Source organism: Gastrolobium bilobum, unplaced genomic scaffold, assembly GCF_033153095.1.
Source record: "Gastrolobium bilobum isolate Gb01-03AN ecotype WA unplaced genomic scaffold, APGP_CSIRO_Gbil_v1 utg107494, whole genome shotgun sequence".
Classification (NCBI taxonomy): Eukaryota; Viridiplantae; Streptophyta; class Magnoliopsida; order Fabales; family Fabaceae; genus Gastrolobium; species Gastrolobium bilobum.
In genome coordinates, this window is record NW_026896012.1 from 48314 (window position 1) to 73998 (window position 25685).

The 25685-nt window shown below is 34.3% G+C and overlaps 1 protein-coding gene and 1 non-coding gene across 3 annotated transcripts; both read left to right on the forward strand.

The window, feature by feature from the left end:
• The first annotated feature begins 404 nt into the window (after positions 1-404).
• LOC133297292 (small nucleolar RNA R71) lies at positions 405-511 on the forward strand. Its single transcript, XR_009749623.1, has one exon. It is a non-coding gene; the product is annotated as a small nucleolar RNA R71 (small nucleolar RNA).
• A 4185-nt stretch (positions 512-4696) lies between these two features.
• On the forward strand, positions 4697-14148 carry LOC133297287 (DExH-box ATP-dependent RNA helicase DExH1). Of its 2 annotated transcripts, XM_061496399.1 has the most exons (16): positions 4697-5001; positions 5173-5318; positions 6824-6923; positions 7023-7235; positions 7364-7459; positions 7761-8036; positions 8737-8940; positions 9038-9193; positions 10140-10232; positions 10849-11063; positions 11866-12025; positions 12230-12503; positions 12585-12777; positions 12886-13072; positions 13314-13682; positions 13787-14148. In XM_061496399.1, exons 1-16 carry the CDS (start codon positions 4714-4716, stop codon positions 13913-13915), a joined length of 3099 nt encoding a protein of 1032 aa, XP_061352383.1. In that variant the 5' UTR covers positions 4697-4713; the 3' UTR covers positions 13916-14148. The 2 variants fall into 2 exon arrangements, with proteins under 2 accessions (XP_061352383.1, XP_061352384.1); XM_061496400.1 differs by lacking the exon at positions 4697-5001 and having other exon boundaries at positions 5201-5318; positions 6820-6923.
• The last annotated feature ends 11537 nt before the right edge of the window (positions 14149-25685 follow it).

Genomic DNA, 25685 nt, shown 5'->3' on the forward strand with positions numbered 1-25685 from the left:
CTCCATTAACTTCCGCATGTTCTGGTGATCCCTCATAGTCACATTCCTCTGTCACATGGCCCTTCCCATAGATAGCACACACGCACTTGGTGTCCGCAGAAGCAACCTTTTGTGAGGATAGTTGCTTAGTGAGAACATCCAACTGCTGTTGCTGTTGTCTCTGTGTCTGCATCAACTGGTCATTCCTTGCCAATAGGGCATCATACCTATCCAACTTGATGATCCCTGCCCTTCTGTCAGGCAATGGGGCATTATCAAATTCCTGAGATGCCAATGATTCAAAGATATCCAAAGCTTCTTGAGGAGTCTTGGTGGTCAATGATCCACCAGCAGTGGCATGCACCAATGTGCTAATGTTGGTGGTCATTCCTTGTAGGAAGATTGTTGCTTGTTGCCATGCCTCTATTCCATGCTGTGGACATTTCCTCAATAAAGTCTTGAATCTCTCCCAGGCCTCATAGATGGATTCTGACTCTTTTTGCTTGAAGCCTGTAATCTCATCCTTCAACTTAGCCCTCTTGGATGCTGAGAAAAATCTCTGCAAGAACTTGGTTTGCAGATCATCCCAAGTTGTTATACTCCCCTGAGGCAATGATTGCAACCATCTCCTTGCATCATCCTTCAGTGAATGAGTGAATAGTCTCAACAGAATTGCATCCCTTATGACACCATTAATTTTCACAGTATCACTCAACAACAAAAAAAATTCTATATGCAAGTATGGGTCCTCTGCACTGGTTCCAGCAAACTGATCTTTCTGTACCAAATGTATCAATGTAGGCTTCAATTCGAAGTTGTTTGGTTCCACTGTAGGGCACCTAACACTCCCAATGGGAGGGATCACTGCAGGAGTCGTGTACTCTCCCAGTGTACTCTGTTCTGGTGGTGGTGGTGGTCTGTGGTTCTCTGCCATAACTTCTTATTGGTTGACAGCACTGGTTTCACCCCTTTCTTGAAACTGTCTTCTTTGTCTGGCTGCTCTTTTGTTCTTCCTCACTGTCCTTTCTAATTCTGGATCATACAACAAAAAATTTGGATCAACCGTACCTCGCATACACCAGAATTAAAATTGACCAAAAACTTAACTAAAAGTAAAATGCTGAAAATAAAAGATTCAATCTCAGATTTCTATGGTATCAATCAATGTTGAAAAATAAATCCCCGGCAACGGCGCCAAAAACTTGTTGCGGATCTAGCAAGTGTACTAGTTGTACAAGTAATAAAATGATGAGTAAAGATCGTTCCCACAGAGATTTGTATTCAAACACCAATGAACCATAGAAAACTAATTTGAATTAAATAAAGGTTTGTAAAAATCATGAATGTTTTGTCACCAGAAAGTTATTTTGAAAGTAAATTAATCTAATACTAAAATTTGAATTAAGATTTATAAAAACAAGTAGTCAGAAAACAACTTCCCTCAACAATAAACTCATGTAAAAAATCATGAATTCTTAATTCATATATTAAACACTAAAGTCTTAAGATTACATCAGAACTCTAGCATCAATCCCTTGAGTACTAGAATCCTGATGATGAGATTGCCAAATATAGGAGTAGTGTAAACATTCCTGTTCTACACCACTCCCTTAGTAGAAAGAATTGAATAAGAAAATATCATATCAACACATGAAAAATACTTCATCATATTAATCAAACATACATAAGATTATCATTAAGTTCCATTGAATTCAGACCACAATGACTCTACTCAGACATAACTAAAGAATACACAAGAGAAGAAAGATCAAACTCCATTTCCATGTAGTGAATCTTCAATCTCCAAGTGCAATTACAATAGAAAACTAACTAATACAAAGACTAAGTCCTAAGAATTTTAGAGAGAAGTCAGATCAGAGAATCTGATGTAGGAGACAGAGAGAAACTCCAGACTTTGTAAAATGTGAAGGTCTTTGCCTTATATAGTTTTACAATTTAAAACAGAAATTTAATATGGGCGCTAAAACGTTCAGAATGAGCGTTTTAGCGTCCATACTGGACGGATGCCCAACTACTTTCAACTAACTTGAACGCTAAAACGTTCATAAATGGCCGTTTTAGCGTCCATGCCTTGTGAATGCTCAACTGACTCCACCGCTAAAACACTTGGTTTGGACGTTTTAGCGTTGGAGACCAGAGGCTTTTTCCAACAACAGGGCGCTAAAACGCTTGTTGCAGGAAGTTTTAGCGCCCAAGACCAGCAACTTTTCATCCTCGGAATGCAGCAGCGCGCTAAAACGTTCTGTGTGGACGTTTTAGCGCTCAGCACCAGCAAGTTTTGGCCTCTTTCTGTAGCAGGGTGCTAAAACGTTCTGTGTGGACGTTTTAGCGCTCAACACTTAGGCATTTTTCTCCTCTTCATAATCTTCTTCCTTCTCCAGTTGCCCTTTTAGCTTGCTTTTCCTACAAAAACAATACAAATTATCAATAAAGCTCCTTGAACTTGTAGTTGAGGACATTCTAGGACATTAACCTCTTTTTCCATCATTTAATCACACAAATTGATACTAATTCATGCTGAAAAACTTGATGAACTAAGAGTTGATCATCGTGTGACCTAGAGCGAGTTTGGTCTATCAAGAACCTACAACTTCGTCTACGTTAGATAAGATCTAGCCCAATATATTTAGTAAAATAAAATATGCTTAGGCCTAAAAAAAGTCTATTTAAAAAATAAGACATAAACTTACTTTTAAAAGAATTTGTTTGTAAGTTTAAAATATGTTCATCGATATAATATTATTTATTTTAAATTAAATAAAATTACTAATCAATTAAGAAAATAAATATTATTATATTTGTTTTGAATTGACGTGTCTTAGGTTCCATAGGTTTAAATAGATTGATAGGCACAAAATCTTTTTTTTTTTCAAAAATAAGTTGGGTGATATATATATATATATATATATATATATATATATATATTTGATATGGTGGAAGTAACCTAATACAAATTATCAAAATCCCTTACCATTAGACCAATCCTAATGACTTATTTTTTATTAAATTTTTAAAATAGATAAGATAAGATCACATATACTTTTTTTTTTGGTAAAATGATCACATATAATTTAATTTATATTAAGTTAGTAAGTTCTTGTCAGTTTAAATCAAAACCTAATTTTATTCCAAAAAAAACCCTAATATAACCTAACCTAATATCCTTTTTACACCCTTAATTTGTGATAAAAAAATTTTATTTATATAATAAAAAAACTTAGATTCACTTATATTATAAAAAAAACCCTTTTTTTCTATATCAATATTATGTCACTTATAATTTTAAAAATATAATTAAAATAAGGGATAATAGTAGTAGATATTGTTAACAAAAATAAGAGTAAAATTCTTTTTAAGTCTTTAACAAAAACTACGGTCCTCACTTTAGTTCCTTACAAAAAAAAAATTAGTCGCCTGGTCCCTATAAAATTCAAAGTGGATCCATTTTAATCCTTTTGAGGGTCTCATGTTTGTCTTTTTGAATTTGTAAGGGACCACGATTTCAACTAAATGGGTCTACTTAAAGGACTTTGAGACTAATTTTTTTTGTAAGAAAATAAAATGGGAATCCTATTTTTTGTTAGAGACCCAAAAGAGATTTTACTCAAAAAAATAAAAAAATCACACCTTAACATTAGCATGAATTTTTTTTTTTTTTGGCGTAGCATGAAACTTTTAAGGAATTAATATTTCTCATATTATAAGATTATAAGAACTAATTTACAAATAAAAATAGGGGAAGGATATTGTAACAATTAAGTTGTGTTACTACCAATCAATCTCAACGTTAGATAGATTATATTGATCTAACGGTTATATTTATTTCCATCTTTGTATGATTATGATTTCCCATATTTAAAGTAAAAGCATTAAATATGGAAAATCATAACCATACTAAGGTAGAAATAAATATAAAGTATTAAATTTGAAAAATCATGGCCATGCAAAGATAAAAATAAATATAATCGTTGGATCAATATAATCGATCTAACGGTGAGATTGATTGGTAGTAACATGGTAGTAACACAACTTGATTGTTACAATATCATTCTCCATAAAAATATATGGAATCTATATTTTGTTTTTTCTCTTCTAAGTTCTAACTCATGTAATCCCATATATTTTTTGGATTTAGTGTTTATTATTTTAAATGACATAAGTTATGTCATTTTAAGAGAGAGATAGACAAAAAAAATAAAAATCATAGGAGAGAAAAAGTGAATGATTTTTTTAATTTAAATTTTAAATAAAAAAATTATTTTATGTCTGTCTCTCTCTAAAAATGACATAATTTTATGTCATTTAAAATGACAAACACTCTTCCCATATTTTTGTATATACATAAAACAAAAAATTATCTTCTAAAATATTAAACTCAATCTTTAAAGGGTTTTCGTTTTATCCTTTAACATAACACAACAAACTTTCCTACCCTCACAACATTTTGTGGGGCCCACACTTTTTAAAACAAAAAAATAAATAAAAAATTAAGGCACGCAAAACGAATCTCTATAACATTACACAATCACTTTTCTTACAACATAACTCTTATAAAACCCATCTTTAAATGCATGAAGAACACAATTTCTTGTGCGGATCAAAATCAAACGTGGGTTGTGTTAAAGCCTTGGGGGTTTAATTGGTTTCACACGGTGTGTTTCAACCCACACTCCCCAAGTGTCTATGTTCCACTCTCCACTGTCGCTGCTATAAATGCCTCGCTGGCTTTTTTGCCACACCTTCTACTCACATCATTTCACATACATACACTCGGCCGCACCCAAACTTTCCCCAGCCAACCTTCGGATCTCCACATCCGTCATGTCCTACCGCCCTAACTACCAAGGCGGCGGCCGCAGAGGTGCCGCCTCATCCTCTGGTCGAGGCAGAGGTCGCCGCGGAGGAGGCGGTGGCAGCGGCGGTCGCGGTGGTGGACGCGGCGAGCAAAGATGGTGGGACCCAGTTTGGCGAGCTGAGCGCCTGAGACAACAAGAAGCTGAGGTAAAATTGAAATTGAAGTTGAAACAAATAAGTGATTTGAAGAAGTGTGTGAATGTAAAAAGCTTTTTGTGTTTATGAGTGTTTGATAATGCAGAGTGAAAGTTCAATGGTGCTTTTGTTGATGCTTTGATCAATTTTAATGATTAATAATAATTTGGGGTTTTTATGCAGAAGGAGTTGCTTGATGAGAATGAGTGGTGGGATAAGATAGAGAAGATGAAAAGAGGAGGGGAGCAGGAAATGATCATCAAGCGTTACTTTAGTGTTGCAGATCAGCAAACTCTAGCTGATATGGCTTATAAGCATGGGCTTTACTTGTATGTTTCATTAAATACTTTGAATTTTCTTCATCATTTAACCAGAAAGTGAATTGAGACTTTACTTTCAATTGTGTATTTGTGATGTTTTACTTTGTTCATTTTGGATGGAGGAATGAGGAGTTATAATTGTGGATGAGATAATCAATGGCTGAGACTGAGATCACTATGATAATATACCTTGGCATTTGTTACAGTTTAATAAATTCTTCTAATATCACCTAAAATAAAGAGTAGTTATTTTATTTCTTCTAAAGGTTTCCCTGATATCTTTGTTTGCTAATGTTTGTATGAGGATCAGCCTTGAACCAAACCATACTTCACTTATTGCGAATTTTACAAGTCAAGCCATGAGTTATGTTAAATAATAATATAAACCATTAAAAAGGCACCACCCAACAGCTTAAGCTTTTGGGTTGAATTGATTCTTTACATGGTATTAGAGCCTCGTGTCCCGGATTCGATCCTCACCGCCTCCCACTTTTCTCTTGTGGAATTTTTTAGTACAGGTAGACTTGGCCTGATACATCATCCACCATTTAAGCCTAATGGGATCTCGTGTGAGGAGGCGTGCTAAATAATAATATAAACCATTAAAAAGGCCCTCACCCAACAACTTAAGCTTTTGGGTGGAATTAGTTCTTTACAAGTTCTTATGGATTGAACTTGGCTGTGTACCAAATAAGTAGATAACTGAACGGAAATCATGTAACATCAATTATATTAACATATAACAATAGTTTATATTAGATAACAATGTCAATTTCCTATGCTATACTTTATACACAATAAATGAAAACAACTTTGTGGGTAATAGATTTTCAGCTGTAACAACCTGTAGGAATTTTTTGTTTTTTGTTTTAATAGATTTTCAGCGGTGGTAACTTAGCAACACATATATTAAATAAAGGTCCTATTCATAGGATTGTATTGGTTACAAAGGAGGTCAATGAAATGACATGGTGTGGAGACTGGGGAGGGTAATCACAGGCTAAAATGCATGTAAAAGTGGCCTCGCTGGGATTTGATGCTGGGATCAAGCAATCTCCAAAAGGACTTGGTGCCACTGGCTCTTGAGTGAATATAGTATATTCAAATATAAACAATTGGCTCAATTCATCTCCCAAATTGTGTCGTGGACTGAAATTTTTTCGTTGTGATGTGCATGAAACCAAACTGCACATCCAACAAAGTTTGGTTTTGGAAATGTTTAAGTGGTATACTTGGTCTAGTTCAGATTTTTGACTCCCCTAGTCTGCATATTGTGCTTATGGTAGTGGTATTATTTTAGATCTAGAAGGAAGGGCTGGGCAACTATATTGTGTAACATAACTCTCTGAATTCTTGACAGTAATTGAACTTGTGGAAATAGAGTCATTTGGCATAGCATGTGATACATACTCAGCATACATTCACTTCTACTTGTGAACATGTAAAGCTTAATCTGATGGTTTTTGATCTTGTCTAACATCTTAATCACCTGAATTGTATTTGGGCAAAGAAAGCCATGCTTATGATAAGGGGAAGACTCTTGTTGTTAGCAAAGTTCCATTGCCAGATTACCGTGCAGATCTTGATGCGCGTCATGGATCAACACAGAAGGAGGTGGAGTATATCTATACCTTGTTTCAATGTCTGATTGCCGATATGAGATTTCTTGTTGCAAATTCTGGAAATGTACTGACTATGTTCAGTTTTCTGCAGATTAGAATGTCCACAGACATGGAGAGGAGAGTAGGAAATCTTTTGAATAGCTCACAGTCAATAGAGGCAGCATCTGCTAGTTTGCCTTCTGTATCAACTGACCTGGGACATAAACAATCAATGACTACTATAAAATCTGTTTCTTCACAGAAGACTGATTCTTCAAAGGAGAAACTTAGTGTTGTACTCAAAGAAAGGCAGGAACTTGCACAGGTACAAGCATTTGGTAGTAATTTGACCACCAATCTGATGTCATTTGTTTGCATCAATTGTGCCAATTACATGACTGTTTTATGTTGTATCTTAAACTTATGTCAGGATTGGATATTATTCATGTGCAGGCTAGTGATTGTTTGAAGGAAATGATATCATTTAGAGAGAAGCTTCCTGCATTTAAAATGAAGTCTGAGTTTCTGAAAGCGGTTCAAGAAAATCAGGTGGGCAGATATGCTATTTATCATGACAAATTGTCTTATTTACTATAGTTTATTGACTTAATTCATAATAGGTAATAAATATATCTGTAGATCTTCATGGAAATAAGAAAAGGACAAACTCTGTTGCTAGATCTGCAAGTGGAATAAAATGTCAATATGATGCATGGTCCGTTTGGATTTGAACTTCTCTTGATACTGTTTTTATGATTGTTCCTTAATTATCATCAATTGAAGTCATTGTAAGGTTTTAATTGTAGTTTTGGTTCTAGAACAGAGTAAAAATTGGCTTGTGTTAGTGCAGGTATTGGTAGTTTCAGGAGAGACAGGTTGTGGCAAGACAACGCAACTGCCACAATTTATACTGGAAGAAGAAATATCGCGTTTGCGTGGAGCTGATTGCAACATAATTTGTACTCAGCCTCGTCGCATATCTGCAATTTCTGTTGCAGCTCGAATATCTGCTGAAAGGGCCGAGAGTCTTGGTGAAACAGTTGGATACCAAATCCGGCTTGAAACAAAATGTTCTGCGGAAACACGCCTTCTTTTCTGCACCACTGGTGTATTACTTAGGAAATTGGTAATATGAGATTCCTCTCAAATTGAATGTCTCTTGTTTTTAAACTTTCAGTTCATGTCTAAACTTGTTTTAGACTTTTAGGTGTTTCTTCAATCATTAATTGATCATTATTAGGTTTTGATGTTCCCTGTGCTATTTTTCCTAAGTTTTTTTTTGGGTGGGGGGTGGGGATTGTTTGTTGCTTCTTGTTAGATATAAAATCATTATGAAGTATGAACCTTCAACTTTAGCTTAAGTTTTTGCGAGAGTTGGCGATTGACATGGTATAGAGCCGTAAGGAGTTTATTCCTTGTCGTCTCCATTATTCTAAATAAAAGTTGAATTTCAGCATAAGGTAGGATGAGCTTGTGCATTCTCCATGCTTTATGCTCAAAGGGCTCTTGTGTGAAGGTGATATGTTAGATATAAAACAATTCACAAACCTTCACCTGATAGCTTAAGCTTTTGGGAAAACAGGTGATTGACACTTCCTGCCCTGCATATTGTGATAGTGGTGTTGCATAGAACATAAAATTCATACTCTGAGGAGAGGATAAAATAGTTAAGTAATTACAAGATTAGTCAAACTGAATATCTATCTTTAATTTGAAAGAGGAAAAATATAAAGTTAAATATCTTGCAGCCGTATATGGAATATTCATATATTCTTCGCAGCTGGCAGTGATGTTGATATCTGTTTTCTGTCTTTGTTGTTAAATAGGTCCAAGATCCAGAGTTGGCTGGTGTTAGTCATTTGCTGGTGGATGAAATTCATGAAAGAGGCATGAATGAAGACTTTTTGATTATAATTTTGCGTGACCTTCTTCCTCGACGTCCAGATTTGCGTCTCATTCTAATGAGTGCCACTATCAATGCTGATTTGTTCTCTGAATACTTTGCAAATGCCCCAACATTGCACATACCGGTATTGCATTATTTTTAGATTTCATGTTATTGAGTTATATTAGTGGATTTCAGTGCGAATACTTCTTTTTTTTTTTTTATTTGGACATGTGTGCCAGGGATTTACTTTCCCTGTGGTGGAGCACTTCCTAGAAGATGTGTTGGACAAAACTCGATATATCATCAAGTCGGAGTTTGACAATTTTGAGGTGAATTCAAGGAGAAGAAGGAAACAACAGGATTCTAAGAAGGAATCTTTGACCGAAATGTTTGAGGCATGTATATTTGACATATCAATCCATCTATTTATGGTCTTCATGATGTATAAGATGCTTTAAAGTATCAACTCTTTAATTCTCACAGTACTTTTTGCATTGAATTAAGAATTAAGAGTCGTGTCTCCACTGTTTTTGTTTCATGGATCAAGTAGTGTCTTGTATTCTAGCAATGTCTTATGAATGTCTATGTTGTTGGATTCTACCTTGGCTCTGCCCCCTGCCTCTTCTTTTTCCAATGTTCTGTATTCGATTTGTGGTAGTTGCACAGTCAATATGGTGTTGATATCAAAAGATTATTATTTTTCCGAAGCTTTTTAAGAAGACCATGTAGCGAAAGCAGTTCCTAATTGTTGTAACAAGGCAGTCTGCAATGTTCCATGAGAGATGCTCTTTTTGTGTAAATATTATTTATGGCATAAAATTTTGATGATAGACGATTCATTTTGGTGGGGTGGTAAAATATGTGTATGAGCAACATGTTCATATGGCTCAACTTCATGAATGTTTTGGTGTGTGGTGTGTACTTCTTTGATGCGGTGCTTTTGGTTAAAAGAGAGGGAAGGTGGCTGACTTGGAGGTCTATGGAGTGAAAGACCTTCATGGTCAACAGTTAAATATATTATCCTCCTCTTTCTTTGTAATCCATCTCTCTCTCTCTCTCTCTCTGTCTCTCTCACTCTTCTAATAATTTTTTTTTTTGAAAATAAAAAACCAAAACTTGATGAAAATTTTTCAACAATTAAGTGGTCTAGCCTACCTATCCAATTAAAAATTTATTAGTCTTTTCTTGCAATTAGTGGAATGCTTTATAACTTATTTCTTCTCTAGAGTTTCTACTTGTGGGCTGTCTACTATTTTACTTACTAATGGGCTCACCCCTTTCCATTGTCACTGTATATATAAATGTATGTATAATACTTACACAACTTTTTTGTTCTTACAGGATATTGATGTAGATAGTCATTACAAAAATTACAGCTTAGGTGTTAGAAAATCTCTTGAAGCTTGGTCAGGTTCACAGATTGATTTGGGTCTGGTATGTATATGCACCATTTTTTATTTTGCTGATGAATCTGTATTTTGTGAATTATATCAGCTGTTGGGCAAGTCTCTTTTTCTCTTTCTCGATCTTTGTAAGAAGCTTAGCTGGTATTATTTGGTCAAGATGCATCAGAAGTTTGATTATTTGTACTGCTGCTAGTGTAAAAGTCTGTGTTGAAACAGAGTATTTGGGAGAAATTGAGTGTGTTATCTACTCACAGTTCATCTTATTATACACTGAGTGGATTAAGTATAGGAGCTAACCGATGACTAATTATAGAGCTAATTAACAGCTATTAGCTATAGTCATATAGTACAGATGAATAATATTCACATGTGTGCTATATATCCTTATGAACTTAGATTAGTATTCTAACAGTTCGCCACTTGACTTTCCTCTTTGTCAATATATTGTGCATTCTGTGTTCTCTGTTGCAACTGATGCCTTGTTTCTAACTATCTTCCTTACTCATGTGGCTCTATGCTTTTATTAAATGTCTTAAGTTTGTTGAATCAATTGGCACAATTATTTTCACGATACCTTTTTCTCATGCTAACTCAAATCCTTTTTAATGAGCGCCTGTTTCATTTCAATTACCATGATGTTTCAGGTAGAGGCAACAATTGAATATATATGTCGGAATGAAGGTGGTGGAGCAATTCTTGTATTTCTTACTGGCTGGGATGAAATCTCTAAGCTGCTTGACAAACTTAAAGGAAATAACTTTCTTGGAGACCCTAACAAATTTTTAGTCCTTCCTTTACATGGCTCAATGCCTACCATCAACCAGCGTGAAATATTTGACCGCCCTCCCCCTAACATGAGGCGAGCATTTTTCTTTTACTGATTTGATTATAGGCAGATTTCTGTGATTTAAATATTCTTGGAGAAGTTTGTGAGAAATTTGTATGAGTGAGTATGATGTTGGCATGGCAAGTTGTATATATGTATGGGAGAATGACTGAGCCAGAACTCAAATCCAACATGTTGCAGCTTGAGAGACTTCGTGAATGGAAACTGGTTAATCTAGTTTACTTGTCTTTATTTTCAGGAATTTTCCATGTATAAATCGTCCCACTGCTAACTTACCAAAGTTCCAAAGTAGCTTAGCAAGTTGGCATCCGATGCAAAGCATTTTTTTTATTCATCAAAAAAAGCAATTGGCAAGAACATGATGGTCTGAGTTTAACCTGTCTTTGAAATATAATAATTTGAACGAAGGCTACAATATTTTCAGCTTGTTTAAGATACCTTGTTGGTTTGTCCTTGAAGTTTCCTATCTATCATGGGCACTTCACTTGTGATGTTTACCCATTCCAAAGTTTAAATGGTTGAGTGGAACATAGTCATATACTCCAAAAAGATTATTTAAAATCTCCCTTCTCTGTGTTATTGGATGGATATAAATGTGAAGAACTGCTATCCTGCTTAGTCTAAACTCTTGGAAAGCCTAATTTCTTGCACTGGTCTTTTTTCTTCTTTTATGTGGCGTTTCACTGTATTGACCATGTCAACTTGCAGCATTTTTGTAATATACATTAGATGTTCTGTAAGGATGTAGGATGTCTTGTTCTTTTCTCATCATTTTAGCATCTAGATTTTGATTGTTGTTATTTTGCCGTTGTAGAAAAATTGTACTAGCAACAAATATTGCTGAGAGTAGCATCACCATAGATGACGTTGTGCATGTCATAGACTGTGGTAAGGCTAAGGAGACCAGCTATGATGCTCTAAATAAGCTTGCCTGCCTGTTACCATCCTGGATTTCAAAGGCTTCAGCTCATCAGGTATTGAAGTTGTAAAACAATTTTTCTCAAGGGTTATTGGTCCCATTGAACATGTGACTCTTCGGAGGTTGAGCTTGCCCTTATTGCTGAATCCTTTAGTTGCTAAATGTTGTGTTTGACTCTAACCCCATGATAAAAGACAGAGAAGCAGAGTGTGAATGTGCAATGTGTTGATTTTACTAATGGGTAGACATCTCATTTCAGAGACGTGGCCGAGCTGGTCGCGTGCAACCTGGAGTTTGTTATAGGTTGTATCCAAAACTGATCCACGATGCAATGCCTCAGTATCAGTTAGCTGAAATCCTCCGAACACCGTTGCAAGAATTGTGCCTGCATATTAAAAGTTTGCAGCTTGGAACTGTGGGATCATTTTTAGGAAAGGCACTTCAGCCACCAGATCCTCTCGCTGTTCAGAATGCTATTGAGCTTCTAAAAACAATTGGGGCATTAGATGATATGGAGGAGCTTACTCCACTGGGTATATTATGCTGGATATGATTGTCTCCTTTATACTATTGATAGGCTTTGGATGTTATCTAAGCTAGTTTGATCTTTACAGGTCGGCATCTTTGCACCATACCTTTGGACCCAAATATAGGGAAGATGCTTCTCATGGGCTCTATCTTTCAGTGCCTCAATCCCGCCTTGACTATAGCTGCAGCTCTTGCTTATCGCAACCCATTTGTCCTACCCATAAACAGAAAAGAGGAAGCTGATGCAGCAAAACAATATTTTGCCGGTGATTCTTATAGGTTAGTCATTGATAGTGTTCAAGAAAATGTTCCCTTCTGATAGTTTTCATTCAAATTTTACTGCATTGACGATGCTTGTACTTAATTAGAAATATAATTTTGATTCAGTGATCACATAGCCCTTCTCAAAGCTTTTGAAGGATGGAAGGAGGCAAAACATAGTGGGAACGAAAAGGAATTTTGTTGGGATAATTTCCTTTCCCCCCCAACCTTGCGGTTGATTGATGACATGAGAATACAATTTCTCAATTTATTATCTGACATTGGATTTGTTGACCAGTCCAAGAGTATTAATGTAAGGCCCTAGTCCCAATTGCTTTTTCTTTTTAATTGAAATACTTTTCCCCATCTTTCCCGCAATTTAATTTCCCACTCTTTTGAATGCACTTTGGTTAAATTTTCCTGTTGACTAATTTTATTAGTCTGGGCACTTCCCCCATTTTTTTGTTAACTTCTGAAAGTAACAACTATAGTTTATTGCTAAATTCTGGACAAGAACTAAGGGTGATCATCGAGCATAATGTATGCGTATGCAGGCTTACAACCAGTACAGTCGTGATTTGGAGATGGTTTCTGCAATCCTTTGTGCTGGGCTCTACCCTAATGTTGTTCAGTGCAAAAGAAGAGGAAAACGGACAGCATTCTACACTAAAGAAGTTGGGAAGGTTGACATCCATCCTGCTTCTGTTAATGCTGGTGTTCATCTCTTCCCTCTGCCCTACATGGTATACAGTGAAAAGGTGAAAACAACCAGCATCTATATTAGAGACTCTACGAATATTTCAGATTATGCCCTACTTCTATTTGGTGGTAATCTTGTCTCTAACAAAACTGGTGAGGGCATTGAGATGCTTGGAGGCTACCTTCATTTCTCTGCTTCGAAGAGTGTCATTGAGTTGATAAGGGTAATTTCCCTCGATCTTTTGTATAAAATGTCTGGTTCTTTTTCTTTATTACTTATTTTGAGCTATGCTTGAGCAAAGCAATCTCATGATAATGGGATTTGCAGAAATTACGCATGGAGCTTGACAAGCTTCTAAACAGAAAGATTGAAGAACCAGGATTGGACATTTCTGCTGAAGGAAAAGGAGTGGTTTCTGCCGCTATTGAGTTGCTGCACAGTCAAAGCATTCGATAATTTCTTTTTTTCCAGGAATGAGGGCATGTTGTTCTGAGTCCTGCCATTCATTAGCTATTATAATTAGCGGAAGTTTTGACGATTTTACTAGCAGTTTTTATTATTCGCTAACAATGTTATATATATATATAGAGAGACAGGATCCTTTGACACCGGTGTCAAAAAAAAAATTTGACACCTCATCTGAGAGCCGTTAGATTAAAAAAAATCAACGATTCTGATTTGTAAGCATGTGACACCATTGATTTTTTTTAATCTAACGGCTCTCAGATGAGGTGTCAAACTTTTCCTTTGACACCAGTGTCAAAGGATCCTGCCTCATAGATATATATCAGTTTTTATTAATCGCTGACAATGTTTTATGAGGTAGGATCCTTTGACACCGGTGTCAAATTTCAATTTTGACACCTCATCTGAGAGCCATTAGATCAAAAAAGATCAACGACTCTGATTAGCAAGCATGTGACACCATTGATCTTTTTTGATCTAACGGCTCTCCCATGAGGTGTCAAAATTGAAATTTGACACCGGTGTCAAAGGATCCTATCTCATGTTTTATATATATATATATATATATATATATATATATATATGAGGCAGGATCCTTTGACACCGGTGTCAAAGAAAAAGTTTGACACCTCATTTGAGAGCCGTTAGATTAAAAAAAATCAATGGTATCACATGCTTACAAATCAGAATCGTTGATTTTTTTTAATCTAACGGCTCTCAGATGAGGTGTCAAACTTTTTTTTTGACACCGGTGTCAAAGGATCCTGTCTATATATATATATATAGGGATAGGATATTGTGACACCCAAGTTATGTTACACCCAGTCAATCTCACCGTTAGATCGCTTATGTTGATCCAACGGTTATATTTATTTCCATCTTTGTATGGTCATGATTTTTCAAATTTAAAGTGAAAGCATTAAATATGGGAAATCATAACCATACAAAGGTAGAAATAAATATAAAATATTAAATTTGGGAAATCATGACCATACAAAGATGGAAATAAATATAACCGTTGGATCAACATAAGCAATCTAACGGTGAGATTGACTGGGTGTCACAATATTCTATCCCATTAATATATAGGGTTTATCGTTTCTCAAGCTGCTTGAGATAACTTTATCTTCGACCACTAAATCATAATCGTACAAAGATGGATCAACAATGATAAAAGAAGAGAGAGAAAAAAGAAATCATAACCATTCAAAGGTGAATCAATAAATATAAGGAAATAAATAAACAAAACGATGTAGTTTTGGGCTAGCCGGAGATAAATATATCTAAAGCAACTTGAGAAATATTGTTCTTATATATGGGCTTATCGTTTCTCAAGCTGCTTAAAATAATTTTATCTCTGATCATTAAGAGCCTATATGTTTGGGCTTCTAAAAAAAGTAACTTTTATCTCTTTCTTATTTCAGAAGTACTTTTTATAAAAGTTAAAGCTATTTATACTTTAATAAAAATATTTAATTTTAAAAAAAATATTTGGCTTTTGACTTTTGCTTTTTTTAGAAGTTAAAATTTTTAGCTTCTGAAAAAAGTAGGTTTTTGGTTTTTTTTTCGTAACTTCTATTTTTTTTTTAAAAGCAGATATCCAAACGAACAAAAAATGAGAAGTACTTTTAAAGAAAGAAAAAGCTCATTCAGACGGGCCCTAAATCTTAAACGTACAAAGATGAATCAACGATGATAAAGGAAGAGAGAAAAAAAAGAAATCATAATCATTCAAAGTGAATCAATAAATATATATATTTGTTAATCAGGTTTAAATCTTATTTTTATTTATTTGTTACAATAAGTAGGAATATCATCTAACTCTAAGTCCTGGTATATTCAGTCATCGAAACGTTTTCACCCTGTTAGGGCGCAGATGATGATGTTCCTATTTATTGTTTCACATTAGCCATAACAGTGTGGAAACGTTTCGATTCAATATATTGAGGCCAAAATGACGTTTCTACTTATTGTAACAAATAAATAAGAGTAGGAATTAGGCCTGATTAATTAGATGGCCTGCATGCTATTGCCACTGATGTGAAATAGTTTTAGTCATCTGAAACAAATGTACTACTTAAGTTTATCTGATGTATAATTACTTTTAAGGGTGTTCTGTTATTTGTCTTCTATTATAACTGCTATTTTTTATAATTTCTCATGTTCTTTTATAATTTTTATACTTTTATTTAAAGTATTTAAGAATTAATGTGATTATCTCTACTGAGTTTTAAAGGGTGTTACAGTTAGGGGTGGCAAAAACGAGCCAATCCATCGGGTTGACTCGTAACCCGCCACAAATGAATCGGGTTGGGTTAGCATAAATAAGTTGTCAACTCGACCCGAGTCAACCAGAACTCAAACGAGCCAGCTCGTGGGTCAAACGGGCCAGCTCGCGGGTTGAGTTTTTTTTTTTAATTAAAAATAGTAATATCAAAAACTGCCCTAGCCGTATCTCACTTCTTACTTTCTTTCATCGTCACTTCTCACTTTCGTTCATCGTCACTCACAATTTCTCCGATTCCCCCTCTCTTTTTTCTTCGCTCGTCTTCGCTGCCAGTAGCCAGAGACTCAGAGTGCCCGGTAAACGCTGGTCTTCGCTCGTCTTCATCTTTTTTTTCTTTATATTTTGGTTTTGTTTTTTGGTATGATTTGAATCGTGAGTGAGGATTTATGTGTTTTTACCCTTTTGGTTGTACTCATGCTATCTGAGTTTGTAGAACCATTATTCTGGAGTGTATGATCTTAAGTTTGAGAAAAAGAATAAGAAGATAAAATTCATTTAATGAAAGTAACCAGATGAAAATGTCAAAACTGTGGATTTATGTGTATGGCTGAACCTTAAGATCCATTCATGCTATAATACAATTGTTTATTCAGTAAAACATTCACTTCTAGAGATTTGTCGACCATAATCATTTGTCAATTAAATATATTGTATGCTATTATTTTATTTGAAAGATATTCGATTTTGTCTCTGAACTCATGTTTAGATTCATAGCTTAATTTGGATTTATATACTTATGAGTGCTCTCTCTGGTTGATGTTGATTTTGAAATTGTGTACATGGCTATAGTAGAATAGAATGCATATATGTATAACTTTGTGAAATAGTGTATGTCGTTGGTTGGTGACAGATCTATTCATTTTCATAATTTCATAATCCTTGGGTCTTGTAACTTTTAATTTTTGGATTTGCTTGGCTGTTTAAAGTTTAAAGTTTAAAAGTTTAAACGCATAGAATTGTGCAGAACAGATAGAGAGATTGATATGTGAATGGTTACATGCCTACACCCAACTGTGACAACCAACTATGTATTTGATTCTATTTAGCTTTATTGAAGATTGTATTTGGTATTTGCAGGAAACTTAGCTCCACAGAAACCATTATTTTTTGAGACCCGCGAGCCAACCCGCTGGCAATATTTTGAGCTAACCTGCGAGCTTTTTCCGAGCCAACCAGCGAGCTTTTTTCCGAGCCAACCTGCGAGCTTATTTTTGAGCCAACTCGCGAGCCAACCGTAACCCGGCTCGGGTCGGGTTGGGTTGGGTTTTCTGGCCCGTTTTTTTTTTTCCGAGCCAATCCTAACCCGGCTCGTTTTTTTCGGGCTGAACACAGGTCGAGTCGGGTTAGCCCGTTTTGCCAACCCTAGTTACAGTTACTAAAGCTCAACAAGGGGAGGAGAAAAAGGGATTGGGTTTTACACTTTGATTCTCCTCATATGGGAAACTGAGTCGCATTGGGCTACATATGCCCATTGGTAGCAATATTTCTCTTATTATATTATACTTTTAATTTCTTTTATTTGATTATACTTTGGGAAAAATATGTATAATTTTAAAGGATATTAAGTTGTGTCATTTTAAGTAAGAGAAATAAATAAATCATGAAAGAGAGAGAGAGTTGATAAAAAAATGGAGATGTGAATTTTATTTTTTTATGAAAATAAAATGACACAAATTATGTTATTTAATATTTTTATGATTGACTGGCCCAAGATATTTTTGTAGAAGTTACACGAAGATACTATGATCTTAATTCCCGGTTTACTTCTTGGGCTTGAATTACCTAACGGGTTGTATTTTGCGCTTTTATACTTCAGTATTTCGTTTACTTTCAAAGTCTGTTTATTTATTTATTTTATTTTGGGGAGGAGGGGATGTTAGGCTATGAAGCATCGACACTTCAAAAATTCTGAAGTATTGTGTCCGACACTCTGACACTCTAACCAAAAGCTCTGCCCCCCCCCCCCCCCTTCTCGATCTATCCAAGGGATGGAAGGGCAGAGACCTTTGGACACTCCAACACGCGTTGTAGAAACTCAAAAAATGGTTCAAAGGTTGTGTTGCGTTGCGTTTTTAGTTCCAACTCGTTGGATTACGATTATCATTTTATTGAGTTTAATATAAATATTTGGGATATTTATGTTTCTTTACAAAATTGATGAGTATTATAAGTTTAACTTCATTTTTTTATTAAATTATTAAATATTCAATATAATATACACTAAATAAATTAAAAATATTATTTAATATCAAAACATGTCGTAACGTGTCGAAATTTAACATTTTTTAGAATTAACGTGTCGGAGTATCGTGTCGTGTCGTATCACGTGTCCCGTATCTGTATCGGTGCCACATAAGTGTTAGGACACAGCTTTTGAAATTTAAGTAGCATGTGTATGTCTGTATGACCGATTACATGACATAACACCATTTGCAGCTAAAGCCTATTCACATTTTTATTTATTTATTGTGTGTCTTTGATCATTGTATTTTCGCAGATATTATTATGTGATTAGTTTTGTAGGTACGGTTGCCATTGATTATTGTAAAGAGGTTCTTTGAATAATTATTTCGCCCATTAAGTTTAACCCAATAGATTATAATTATTGATGGACGGAAATCGACGGTTAAGATCTAAAATGATATAAGCTTGTATTCTTTTTTTTTTTTGGAAACTGATCCTAATTACCTCTTTGAGGCGAATCAGAACCCCCTGGTATCCCCACGGGTTCGACTCTTTGAGCCGCCTATAGGACTAATCCAGAGTTCGGGTGCGAGTCCAAGGATTACGGTACTTATGCCCCTCCCCAAATGGTGTTGGTGCGATTCGAAGGTTCAAATTACAATTTTCATTATTTATTTCAAGGTTCAAATTACTTATACCCCTCCCCAGTTGGTGGAAATCAACTTAAACTTGTATCTTTTAAAACGATAGACGTTATTACCATTATTTATTTCAAGGTTCAAATTACAATTTTCATCTTGAAAGTGCTGTTTGCTTATTACCATATTTTGACACAATTTGGAATCTTTTATCCGTAATTTAAGTTTTTAATTTTTTTAACCAAGAATATTTATTAACAGAAATAAGTAATTTGTTTAATATTTGTGAATAACGTCCTTTGGCTGATATTAACTATATAATGTACTAGAAAATTTGTGAATTGTTTTTATGGACTAATAATTCAAAATAGAATAAAACTGCACTAATCTCCTACTAATTATATTAAGGCTTGCTTAAATAACTTTAATAATATTTCTTTAATAGGGATTATATATTTTGAGGATACCTAAAACTCGTTCAATCGCTGGTGAAATTTCTGTCTTATGTGCAACATATTATAGCAGCTAAATATGATGAGTTTTTAAATTCAGCAGTCTAGTTATAGCATTAAATAAACATAATGAATTTTCTCCCAAGTGGTTGGATATAAGCTTAATATTGACCGCGCTTCTTAGAGAAATGTTTCTTACACAACTATCCGATGCCCCATCTGGTATCACCATAGGTGTCAAAATCAAAGTGAAGGTTTTGACAGCGAAATTTACTTTTTAACAATGGGTTACAGAAGTATTATGTCACATGACCCTATCTAATTTTCTTACAGAAACAAAAGTGAAGAGAGAGAAAATGATAAAAAAAAAGAGAAAAGAAAAATGGTGGGTCCCACGTTTGCATTGTTTGTGCAGGAAAATAGTTTTGGGTTCCTGTTACATGATATTTATATTACCCTTTAACAATATACTTTTTAACAACAACCTTGATATGCCTAGGTTAGGAGAATTGCTCTGTACATTGGACAACAGAGTTTATTGGATATTAGGTATAAGGGTAGTTTAGTATTTTAATAATATTCTAGATCTTTTTTTTTTTATGCTCTTCTATATAAGAGCTCACTCATTGTACAAATTAATTTACCAACCAAATCAATGAAATCAATATTTTCTCTTTACTCTCTTTTACCTTCTAATATGGTATCAGAGCATTTTTATCCTCCATGAATGGAGCTTCCGCTGCCATCATATTTTATTTTATTTTAGTTTTCTCTTCATCGTTCTTTCTGAGTCTTTTATTTTTCCAGATCTGTGTCTCCTTTGCCAAGATCTATATCTTTTCTCTCCCTTTCTTCCAGATCTGTGAATTTTATTTTATTTTATCATCAGAGCTCTTTGTCTCCGCTTATTGTAATTATTTGGTATTATGAAGGGTGTAATTGTTTGTAATTTTATCATCTATATCTTTGTCTCCGCTGCCATCAGTTTGCTCAAAATATCGAGGTTTGTAATTGTAACTTTGTTGTGTCTGGTATTATGAAGGGTGTGTTTATTGATTTGAAAATGGCGTAAAATGCAGGGTACACATGAGTTTATTGTTGAGAGAGATTCTGGTTCTTCTCTGTAATGATATTAGCATAGTTAAGGAAACCATCATTTTATTCGTCACATCTTGTTATGGCTCAATCAAAGTTGGGAGTTCAATTTCAGTGGCATGTACAGTACAGGATATGTTTGCTTTGCTTCGCTTAGAGCAACTTCAGATTTCATGAAATAACTGCCCCTTTCAGTGGAATAAATTTTTGGTACACGTACCCAACTTGATATATTTTTTTTTTCGAAAGAAGAAAGTTTTCCAACGTGACGGAAAAAAAAAATTAAAATGTTGAAAAAAAATTTAAATGTGGATAAAAGATGTACCGAGTTGTGTACGTCTGATATACTAAAGATTTGTCCCTTTTAGTGATCCTCTTGCTTTTGGTTAGTACTTGTTGAAATGATTAATAAATATTTATTTAATATAAACGATAATTAAAAATTACAAGATAAAGATGAAGAAAAGCTCTTGAGCAGAGTTCATCAAATAGAAAGGTTACAAATATTTTGAGAGAGATAAGACGTACACAAAATGAAATTAATTCGTAATCTATAGCAGAGTTGATAACGTATATGAAGAAATGGCAAATCAGGAAGGAACCAAATTGTTGAACATATAGTCACAGTTCCATTTTGGAAATTTCATAGAGATTCCTATTTTAAATCAAATAGACCAAGGTTGTATTCCGAAAAAATAAAAATAAACCAAGAATCAGAGTAAGATTGATAGTAAAAACATATTGTACAAGGCATTCATTAAGTCTATGTGGTTATAATTTTGGGGTAGATGTCTAGAAAATGATCGAAGAATATGAACTATTGTTGGTCATTCCGTGCAAAACTAATTTTATAAAGGATCTTTTTGTCTAGTTCGGGTAATTTCAATTGAATCAATGATGAATTCATGGAAACATTTTTTTTAGGGTTTTGTGTGAGGGGAATATTGTAAATATAATATAAAAATTAATTTATCTAGAATTTTAAAATTTTGAGAGTTGATTCGTGATATAAAAATAATAAGTATTACGAAACTAGGTGATTGGTTTCCTTTTCACCATTCTAGATTACTGTCATTGACCCGTATAAGAGGCTCATATTTTAGAAGATCCAAAAAATGACAATTGAAAGAAGAAACTAAGACAAATCAAGGAAAGCATCAATCAAGGATGCTAATCTTAATACCATAACTATGAATCTGGTCATGGGCCCTCAGAAGAGCCTGCAAAGGCTCAGAAACCCACTACCCACAAGTAAATCCTATAAATAAAAGGTAAAGTCTACATGTATGGACATCCTTTCTCGATCTATTGTTATATTGCCACTGTGCACACACACCACCCCTTTGGCAACACTGTTATTATGTGCATAATGATCTGTTACCTCAAAGATACCTATTTTATAAATATCTGAGAGATCCTGTAAATCCAACATAAAACATAATCTTTGACTAGATGTCTCTGTCTTCGAGACACAACAACTACTAATATAAATAGTGCAATCAAGTTTTTCTTGATAAATTGTAGTTCTATCTCTTTTGATTTCAATTGAGAAGGATTTTGGTATCTGGGTATAGGATCTTATGAAGGATTGCTAATATAATAACATAATGGATCAAGTTTTTGAAATTATTATATTTTGAACTTTTTGAACAATTCAACTCCTAAATGTATCCCTAAATAGGGAACATAGTCTTGATATCGATTTTCCTTTGATATTCATTGAGTTATAACGGGAGAATTCTCTTTTTCCCAAAATAAATAAATAAATCTTGTTGCTAAGAAAATTATGCGTTTTATTTAATATTATAAAGAGAAAAATGTTTGTCCATTTAAATGATACAAGTTGTGTCATTTCACTTTTACAAAAGATGGGACCCACACTTTTATTTTTATTTTTTGTCCACTCTCTCCCCCATCGTCTATCTCTTTCTCTCACTTAAAATGACACAATTTTACATCTTTTAAAATGACACTCACTTTTTCCTATTATAAAATAGGAAAAGAGTTTTTCTTTAACAAAAGATAAAATTATTTTTTGTAATATCAAAACGACGTCCTTTTAGAGTTTAGGAAAAAAAAAATGTAGGGTATTCTAAAAATTTTACTTTTGTGAATTATATTGAAAGGATTTAGTGTATCTCCAGATAACTTATCTTCAATGAGCCAAAAACGACGTCGTTTTAGGTTGAGAAAAATATATTTTTGTAATTCTAATTTATTTCAGGGTTATTAGTCTTTTCATTTTAATTTTTAATTTTTTCAACTCTAAAACTATGTTATTTTGTGCTAACAGGAGATAATTTTATTTTCAGTTCTGGAGAAATGCTTTTCCTATATTAAAAGGGTTCAGTGTATCTCCGGTCAATGAGATCTTATTTTCAGTAAGCCCAATACGACGTCATTTTGTGTTAAAAAAAATATATTTTTGTAATTTTAATTTATTCTAGGGTTATATTTGTCTTTATTATTTTAATTTTTTAATTTTTCAACCCAAAACAACATTATTTTGGGCTCACTGAAGATAACTTTATCTCCCGTCATTGGAGAAATGCTTTTCCCATATTAAAAGGGTTTAGTGTATCTTCAATTAATGAAGATAATTTATTTTTAGTGAGCCCAAAACGGTGTTATTTTGTGGTTGAGAAAATTGTATTATTGTAATTTTAATATATTGCAGGATTTTATTACTCTTTACCCTATATTGTTTTTCCCAAACCCCAAAAAAGATGTTATTTTAAAATTGCAAGAGATAATTTTATCTCATTTCACAAGAGAAACGTTAATCTCTTATAAAATTATATCAATAACATTTTTTTTATTTGCTGAGATTGCGTTTTTCTAATGATTTTCTTTTGTTGAAACCCTAATAATATGTTGTAGGTTTAGCAACAAGACGGGAGTAATATTTTTCACGCCATTATAGATAAGTTAAAACTATGTCAACTTGTTATCAAAAAAAAAAAAAAAAAAACTATGTCAACTTTTACATGTTATTATCATGAATTATATTGTTATCTCTTCCATAATAAGGATTAACAATTTATTTGTTATTAATTTTCAAATCCATTAAAAAAAAGAAGAAAAAAAACATAATGTATGTGTTTAGATTAGTTTGTTTTGAAGAAACAATCTAATGTTATGGATAGTTTTTTTGATAAAACTTTGGAAGAAATAAAATGGGCTGCACATTCTAGCATTTTTTTTTTTCTTTTTAAGCGAGAGGTGATAAATTGGTTATGGATGAATATAGAAATGAAACGTACGTATTACTACGCGGAGGGACGGTTTGAGCTGGAGAGAGATTGCTTTCTAATGATACTAATGAACATTATTGTGAGTTTGAGTCTTTCTTTTTCTCTTTTATATATTTTTTTAATGCACGCTAATTATTTTTGAAATTGTGTGCGTGTAATAGATTATGAAATATGCTATATACGTTTATTCTTTCTCCTTTAACCCCAAAGGCAAAACATTTACAAACATATTCAAAATAATTCTAAAAAATAGGATTTAGAATGCTTTGGTTTTCCTTTTTCCAACCTATCCCAAGAACATTGTTTTCTTCCTTTTCTTATCTCAGTTCATTTGTTTCTCTCCATGTCTTCCTCTCTTTTTCTCAAAAAAGTTTTGCTCTCTTTTTATAGGCTCCGCTAATACGGTTTTGGGTTTATACCTCTTTAATCTCATAGGAATTAGAATTTTCATGAATCACTTACTTGTGAAGTCGCCAGCTGTGAGTCGTTATATACTACCAAACACTCCACTCCGAGCTCCTTTGCATAGATTAACCCGGCAATCATTGCCTCATATTCTGCTTGATTGTTGCTTGTGGGAAATTCCAACGTCTACGAGTGCTCTACCGCCACCCCTTCCGGGTTCTCAACGATAATTCCTACCCCACTGCCCTGTTTATTGGATGACCCATCTACGAAGAGCTTCCACCATTTATCTTCCAGGTCACCTCCGGGATGGGTCATCTCAACCACAAAATCTGCCAACGCTTGTGCCTTGATCGCCTTCCGTGGTTCAAAATTAATACCGAACTCGGTTAACTCCACCGCCCATGTCACCATCCGACTGGCGAGATCCGGCTTATGCAACATCTGTTTAATGGGCTAATTCGTTCTGACTATTATCTGATGGCATTGAAAATATTGACGGAGCCTCCTCGCCGTAATTAATAATGCAAATGCCACTTTTTCCACATGCTGGTATCTTACCTCTGCTCCTTGCAATACTTTACTTATGAAGTATACCAGTTTCTGACTTCCATCACTTTCTTCTCGGACGAGTACTAAACTTACAGCTTCCTGCGAAACAGACAAATATAGAAACAACAGCTCGCCTGGCTCTGGCTTGCTGAGAATTGGTGGTGATGCCAAAATATTCTTGAAGTGCTGAAACGCAGCTTCACACTCCTCCGACCATACAAAATCACAACCCTTCTTAAGCAACTGGAATAACGACAATGAAACATGTGCAGATTTTGCCAAAAATCTGGATAATGTTGTTACTCGCCCATTCAGTTTCTATACGTCTCTAATATTCTCCGGGCTCTTCATCTCCATTACTGCTCTACATTTATCTGGATTGGCTTCAATTCCCCTCTCTGTTAAAAGAAAACCCAAAAACTTGCCCGCTGGAACTCCAAAAGCACACTTACTCGGATTCAAACTCATATTATGCTTCCTGAATTGCTCAAAAACTTCGTTTAGGTCCTCCAAATGCTTCTTAGCATCCTCTGACTTCACAATCATATCATCCATATATACCTCCAACATTCTGCCCATTTGCTCTTTAAACACTTTGTTCATCATTCTCATATAAGTTGCTCCTGCATTCTTCAGCCCAAACGGCATCACACTGTAACAATACACCGCGTTCTCCGTAATAAATGTTATTTTCTCCTGATCTTCCTTCCACAAAGGTATCTAATTGTACCCGGAATATGCATCCATAAATGACAATACTTTATACCCGAATGCCTTGTCCACCTACTGATCAATGCTTGGTAATGGAAATGGGTCTTTAGGACAAACTTTATTCAAATCAGTATAGTCCATGCACATCCTCCATCTCCCATCTGCCTTTTTAATCAACACCGG

Coding starts and splice junctions, on each gene's coding strand:
- LOC133297287 (XM_061496399.1), top strand. CDS start 4,714: ATGCCTCGCTGGCTTTTTTGCCACACCTTCTACTCACATCATTTCACA. Junction 9,194..10,139: donor CTTTGACCGAAATGTTTGAG/GCATGTATATTT, acceptor TTGTTCTTACAG/GATATTGATGTAGATAGTCA. Junction 12,778..12,885: donor TTTGCCGGTGATTCTTATAG/GTTAGTCATTGA, acceptor ATTTTGATTCAG/TGATCACATAGCCCTTCTCA.